The 7,143-nt window shown below is 31.7% G+C and overlaps 1 protein-coding gene across 1 annotated transcript; it reads left to right on the top strand.

Moving 5' to 3' along the window:
* Positions 1-1,695: 1,695 nt before the first annotated feature.
* On the top strand, positions 1,696-6,929 carry LOC124931958 (alanine--glyoxylate aminotransferase 2 homolog 1, mitochondrial). Its single transcript, XM_047472548.1, has 9 exons — positions 1,696-2,032; positions 2,257-2,487; positions 3,070-3,240; positions 3,819-3,962; positions 4,070-4,249; positions 4,619-4,844; positions 5,177-5,290; positions 5,535-5,621; positions 6,586-6,929. The coding sequence occupies exons 1-9, from the start codon at positions 1,823-1,825 to the stop codon at positions 6,627-6,629; spliced, it is 1,407 nt and encodes a 468-aa protein (XP_047328504.1). The 5' UTR covers positions 1,696-1,822; the 3' UTR covers positions 6,630-6,929.
* The last annotated feature ends 214 nt before the right edge of the window (positions 6,930-7,143 follow it).

Below are 7,143 nucleotides of genomic sequence, written 5' to 3'. Positions count from 1 at the left end.
AAAATGAGAAATCTACGCATTAGTTTGGTATACATAGTTTTTTATAAAAGTCAATTAAAAACCTATCTACGTGGCATGCTCATGGTCGATGTGGCATGACCATAATTTAATTAACCCAATTATCTACTAGCATTCATAAGTAATGAAATAACTTGGCATGGTTGGGCTTTGGGCTAAATTTTGTTTGATTTATATTTGTAAGTACACTCTAGTTTGGCCCCAATTGATAAAACGTTTGAAAAATAATTAAAATGATGGTCTGGTTTGCTTTGGTTTGTCAAGTACTCATGTGATTTTAAATCTAATATAGCCTAAATATATTGGGGGAAAAACTGAAAAAATAAAAAAAACAACTCAAAATAAAACTCAATTTTTTTTTTTGTTTTTGGCAATTTGATCATTTTGTATTATTTTGCCTAACTTGCATTATCCATAACTTGTGTTACAATTGTTCAAAAAATATGATGAAAATTTCAGAACGATCCTTAAATTATTTCTGAATTTTTTATGTATTAATCTCGATTTTTGGACATATTGTAGGTTTAAGTCATTTCTGACCCAAATCGTTTATTGGGTTTCGATCTATATTTGTTATATACGCAAAAGGTAACTAGGCTAAACTAAACTAAACTAAAATTTTATCTTCTAAAATTTATTAGTTTAAAAGCATTTTAGGAATGGAAAGAGCATGTATTCTTTATATCTTAGATTATGGCATAATTATAATCTTACAAAAAAAAATAGAAACGAGATTAGGTTTTAAGCTTAAATACAAAATAAAATGTGTAACATGTCAGGTGAAAATTAAAAAAATTATCGGAATAGATAAACTAAGTAACCAAGTACGAGCCTAAAAGAATTTCTTTAAATCTTTTTTTCTTAGTTTCTCGATAAATAAAATAAGTGACGACTCTAAAAAGAGTCAAACACACATAAACTATGCCAAGTTTTATTTCAGTTATTTATCTCAGTTTTTGAGACGTGACGACTCCCGAGTGAATCATTTCCACGCTTCATTTTACAATATTCAAGAGTAAGGTAAGCAGCGTGACTTAGTAAAGTAATTGACTAAAACATTAAAAAAAAATACTCGGGTTGAACTTACTATTAAAATTATTTGTCATCTACTGCAGAAGCATTCGAAAGGAAGGTAAGCCATATGACTCAAACCAATTGCGATGTATAATCCGTTCTTCAGGACAAAGTATACATGTTTTAAAGATAAAAAATGTAAAGGAGAAAAAAAAATTGAAGGTACAATAATAGAAATTTATATAAAAAGAATATTTTTATATAAATTTTCTTTTTGAAGTACGATATAAATGGTATAGTGGATCCAAATTGTAATTAAAAATAACTCTTGAGAAAAAGAGAAAAAGGTGTCCTAGTTTAAATGATTTTCATCCTTTTTCATTGACTCATTTAAAAAAAATAATAAAAGTTAATTATATTAATAATAAAATAATACTAATAAGAAATTATATTTATAAAATTGAATTGAATGAATTTATTTTATTATACCATATTAAATAATCTTGAATAATTTGGATTAAACTAACCACCATATTAGGGAGAAGGCCCACACACGCTTACTATAATCTTTCCTCCATCATCATCATCTTCGTGTGGGCTCTGAGTTTTTTAGGTAGTTGAACTCATCTTTCTTGATCATGGATGGGGCAAAAGGAATCATATTTCCACGTCAATCTTACCAACCTTTTTTTGTCTTTTTCCCTCGTAGATAATTAGCTTGGAATCTGGGTTTATCTATATATATAGATATAGTGTGAGAGAAGGGTTGTGGGTATCATCAATTTCACAGATGGCGATGCAAAGGAAACTACTGAGCAAAGCTAAGACTCATTTTTCTGGTATCGCCTTGCGGGGTTTCTCTTCTTCTTCTTCTTCTCCGCCGGAGCTGCCTCCTTTTCACTATGACCCAAAGCCGTATACAGGTCCCTTGGCAGATGAAGTACTTTCGAAGCGCAAGAAATTTCTCGGCCCTTCTCTTTTCCATTATTATCAGAAACCCGTAAGTTCAATTCCCATCTCTTTCGGAAATGCACATGGTCTGATTCAATCTCTGTATGATCTCTTACTTTTAGTATGTTATTTTCTAGAATCAAACAAGATTTTAGTTCTGGAGATTAAGTTTGTAGTATCTTCTCCTTAAAAGGGATGTGTGTTGATCTTAAGCCATGGAAGCCTGTTTGTTAAGAACAAAGGAACTAAATCTAATCATCTTGTTGTGTGCAGCTCAACATTGTTGAGGGGAAGATGCAATATTTGTTTGATGAAAGTGGAAAGCGTTATCTTGATGCATTTGCTGGAATAGTGACGGTTTCATGTGGACATTGTCATCCCGATATTTTAGAAGCTATTATTGAGCAAAACAAGCTTCTTCAACATGCTACAACCATATACCTTCACCATGCCATAGCTGATTTTGCAGAGGCATTAGCATCTAAGATGCCTGGAAACCTCAAGGTCATTTTTTCAAGTTACTGTTAGAAAGCTATGATACTTTTCATATTTAAGCTTCTTTAGATTTCTCAGGCATTTTACCCTATCTGGAAACTGTTTTCTTATTTATTTCGGATCCAGTTATTGTTTTAGATGATAATCCAAATTATTTGCTAGATAATGAGCTACGTTATTTATAGATGATTGTGATTTTTGAAAGACATAACAACTGTAGATTTTTCTAAATCATGATACCAATGAATTTGAGAAGTTTCCACATAACACTTTTGCTTATGGAAAAGGATTCATTGTTTGCAATAGTGTGAATGTCTGACTTTCTTTTTTTCTCAATAATGAAATTAGTAGTGACATGGAAGTTCATTCTGTTTGTGCTAAATTAGACCTTCCCCGAATATTTTCAATGATTTATATCATTATGTCTACATAACCTGTGCAAAAGCTCCATTAATCAAATATGTTCAACTTGATTCATTTCTTTTTGGTTAAATTTTGAGCTAAAATCATGTAAATAGCTCATTATCTTGTAAAATCTTTGTTTCAATATTTACATAGTTAACAAGATCTGTTTCTCCTTTGATAACGCAGGTAGTTTACTTTGTAAATTCTGGAACGGAGGCAAATGAGCTAGCAATGCTGATGGCTCGCCTATATAGTGGCAATCTTGGTATGATTGCCTTGAGAAACGCATATCATGGTGGAAGTGCTGGGACGATTGGACTAAATGCTCTCAACACATGGAAGTATCCAATACCACAGGTTTGTATTTTCTTTTATTCTTATAATGGTCTCTTTATGTTTACATGTTCTTTCTACAAGTGAAAAATTCCATGAGGGAAAATTAATACTCTTTTATCATTTTTTTAGTACAAGTAGATTATAAATTATTGGAGATTTTAGAATTTCAGGTACAATAGCTTTCTATAGATAATGAGCTTATTGGAAACTAGTATTTTGTGATAGTATATGTCACAATCACAATCTCATTAAATATCTCCAAGTTAAAATTGAAAGTATTTTTCTTGGATATACAATTTGTTTTTTATCATGATCCAAATTATGGTGTAATTATTGTTCTTTGTGATATTCGGATTATTTTCTTGACCATTATTGTAATTTTTTGCTTCGCTTGGTACAGAGATTTTTCGATCATTCTCAGATTATTCTTTAGATTATTGTGATTTTTGACAAACATAACATGAAAACGTGGTAACGGAACAGCCCAGTGTCTTAATAGCATCAAGTGATGTTACAGATAAGCCAATTAATTGATTTAAAGATAGAATAAGGATGATTAACTTCCCTTAATATGTATGGATCTGTGTGGAACTTGGCAGGGTGAAATTCATCATGTTATGAATCCAGATCCATATCGTGGAGCTTTTCAGTCTGATTCCAGTCTTTATGCAAAAGAGGTTCAAGATCACATCAGTTATGGTACTTGTGGACGAGTTGCTGGTTTTATAGCTGAAACCATTCAGGTTGCTTTGATAACATCTTAATATTTTTTTGGGAAAATCAATCAAAATTTCTTGATTAAAAAAGAAAACTGCGAACGCTCTTAAGAATTTGTGGTATTGAACTCTAGGGTGTTGGAGGAGCAGTTGAATTGGCCCCGGGTTATTTAAAACAAGTCTATGAAATGGTTCGCCAGGCTGGCGGTGTATGCATTGCTGATGAAGTACAGACTGGATTTGGTCGTACAGGAAGCCATTACTGGGGTTTCCAGACACAGGATGTTCTTCCTGATATTGTTACAATGGCAAAGGTCTATAAACCATCATCATAATTCTTTTATACTCCTTCCCTTTCGCATAAATATACTGTCATGCATTTTATTTCATAGTTTTTATTAACAAATTTGAACAAACGTGTGCTTGGATCATATGTAGCTTGCCATTTTAAATCTAGAATTTATGCTAACTTTAGGGTAAAACACACAAAATGGGCTTGACATTTTGGTAAAATTATATTACTGCCCCCATCATGTGATTTATTTGTTTCGAGAAACTGATATCCATCTAAAATGGTATTAAATCATCGTATGAATTCATTTGTAATTTATTAGAAGTACTCACATAGATATGAGCTGCTTTATATTTAATAAGTTTAACCATCTGGATCATCACTTCCTCAGGGCATTGGTAATGGATTGCCTTTGGGAGCGGTTGTGACAACGCCAGAAATAGCACAAGTAATGGCCCAGAAGATACAATTTAACACTTTTGGTGGGAACCCAGTTTGCTCTGCTGGAGGACTTGCAGTGCTAAAAGTTCTCGATAAGGAGAAACGCCAAACCCATTGTGCTGATATTGGTTCCCACTTGATCGGACGGTTGACAGATCTTCAAAAGAAGCATGAAAGTAATTGCAACCTTATAATAACCTGTGTCATATCAACTTGGAGAAACTTCTTCAGTTATTTGGGCTTCGCTTGACGTGCAATATTTGAGATTAATTTCAAATAACCCGCTTTACAATCAATTCATTCAAATCATCAACCAAAATATCATTATTTATTTTTTAATTATATATTTATGCCCCTAATATCTTTTTACTCAAACAATCTGATTTTCAATAACTTACATCAAACAAGGTTATTTGCAAATAACTCTAAATTGAACAAGGCCTTGATTTTATATTTTACTTTTGTGTTTGTTGCAGTATATTAATAATGTATTGTTCTTGTGAATCAGTCATTGGGAATGTGAGAGGAAGGGGATTGATGGTTGGAATAGAGCTCGTTACCGACAGGAAAGAAAAGACACCAGCAAAGGCTGAAACAGCTGTGCTATTTGAGAAGCTTAGAGGTACATTACACACATACGCCCCAATTGGAAACACATTTTGAATCTGTTTTTGTATGTGGATCCGGATCTATAAACATAAATAAAAAATTTAATTTGTCTCTAACTAAGTTTAGTTCCAAATGTTTCTGGATCCAGATCTTGAAACAAAAAAAAAGTGTTTCCAAATGTAACATACAATCCCATGTTCCCGACCCAGAAAGAAAACTATTCTGCATTTTCTAATGCAATTTTTGTGTCATGGCAGAACTAGGTATTCTAGTTGGAAAAGGAGGACTGCATGGAAATGTCTTTAGAGTAAAACCTCCCATGTGTTTTACCAAAGATGATGCTGGTAAGATCTTTCACAGTCATGTACTTGGTCTGTCTACTTGAAGAAAAGATGAAAATGTTAATTTATTTAGGACAATATTTGTATTATATGCAATTACTAGAGAAAAATACACACGATTTTTCTAGGAAGAACCTTGGACTTGTTTCTAGAAAGTGTCATTTGGAGAGACTTAAGAATATGAACATGATATCCAATCATACTATAATACACAATTTATTTTTTGTAATGTTAAAGTTTGTATTAACAAAGTTGTCCATAAACGAATTCTAAAAATACCATCAATGTCTATACTAAGTCTTGAACAACATGTGACTTAAACATTGTTAGTTGAACAACTCAACCATGTAGCCAGCCTATTGAATTAATATAAATAATTTTGTGCTCAAACTAATTTTGTTATTCTATTAAAACTAGGAATTAAAGTAGTTGTAATCTTACTGCCTATTATGAAGAATACTTCTATTCTTTAGAGTAGAGCCACATGAAATAGGATATAGTTGCGATGGACAATAAGAGACTCTGAAATGCTGGAGCTAAATATTTCCTTGGTTTGCATTGTAAATCATATTTATTATTGAGAAAAAAAGTCAACTTTTATAGCATAAAAATGAGTGAACACAAATATTTGGAAGTTGGTATTTTGGTCAATCACGATCCCATTGAAAAATGGCGAAGTTAACATTGAAAGTGGTTTTTTTTTTCATTTGATATATTTTTCTTAGATCATGATTCAGATTATAGTTTAATTTTTTGTTTCATTTTTTCCTCTAGATAATGATCGAAAATATTTCTTGGATCGTGTTTCAAATTATTTATTTCTTGGAAAAGAACACAATTAGATCCCGATCAACTAAAAGAAATCCCATCTTGTGGAGATAGATCCAAAGCATAGTAAATCTTGTTTATCAAATTTTGAGAAGGCACCGTTTGACTATTGTGTACTTTTTCCTTTAAACATGTGCAGATTTCCTGGTGGATGCTTTGGATTATTCGATTTCAAAGTTATGAGGAAGGAAGTTATTGGGTTCACAATTCTGAAACATTCTTTGCCAAAAAGAAGAAGAAACTCAAAAGGATGGTAAAGACTGGCCTAACTAAATGCTCTTGGTACAACAACTAATGTTGGAGAAGAGAAGGTGATGTTCTGAATAATATTTGTTTTGTTTGTTTGATTGAACTATCTTTTATCAATCTCATTTGTGATGTGAAGAAATTCACAAATGAAGACATCTTTCTTAGGAAATTTGGAATGACAAGGTATTTGAATTAAATCGTCAAAGCTTTTTCCTAGTGTTTGGTTTGATTGAACTACTCGTCCCCTATTGATTCACGAGTAATAATTAGAATATGGTAAACTTTTCGTTAAAAAGAAATTTATGTAAACAAACTTTAGAAAAACATGGAAAAATATAGTTGATTAGATTTCCCTATAAGGAAGTAAGGCTTTGTTTGGATAGGGGTTATTTCAATAACGTGAGTTATTTGAAAAATAATGATGGTGATGATTTTAAAGAAATATATA

This window comes from Impatiens glandulifera, chromosome 3 (genome assembly GCF_907164915.1).
Source record: "Impatiens glandulifera chromosome 3, dImpGla2.1, whole genome shotgun sequence".
Classification (NCBI taxonomy): Eukaryota; Viridiplantae; Streptophyta; class Magnoliopsida; order Ericales; family Balsaminaceae; genus Impatiens; species Impatiens glandulifera.
Note: the sequence above shows the minus strand (reverse complement) of the source record. Positions and strands in the feature narration are given on the sequence as shown.

Excerpts from the sequence above, each read along its gene's own strand:
- LOC124931958 (XM_047472548.1), top strand. The coding sequence starts at position 1,823 with ATGGCGATGCAAAGGAAACTACTGAGCAAAGCTAAGACTCATTTTTCT. Across the intron at positions 2,033-2,256 it reads TCCATTATTATCAGAAACCC|CTCAACATTGTTGAGGGGAA; the intron begins GTAAGTTCAATT and ends TGTTGTGTGCAG. Across the intron at positions 5,622-6,585 it reads TTTTACCAAAGATGATGCTG|ATTTCCTGGTGGATGCTTTG; the intron begins GTAAGATCTTTC and ends AAACATGTGCAG.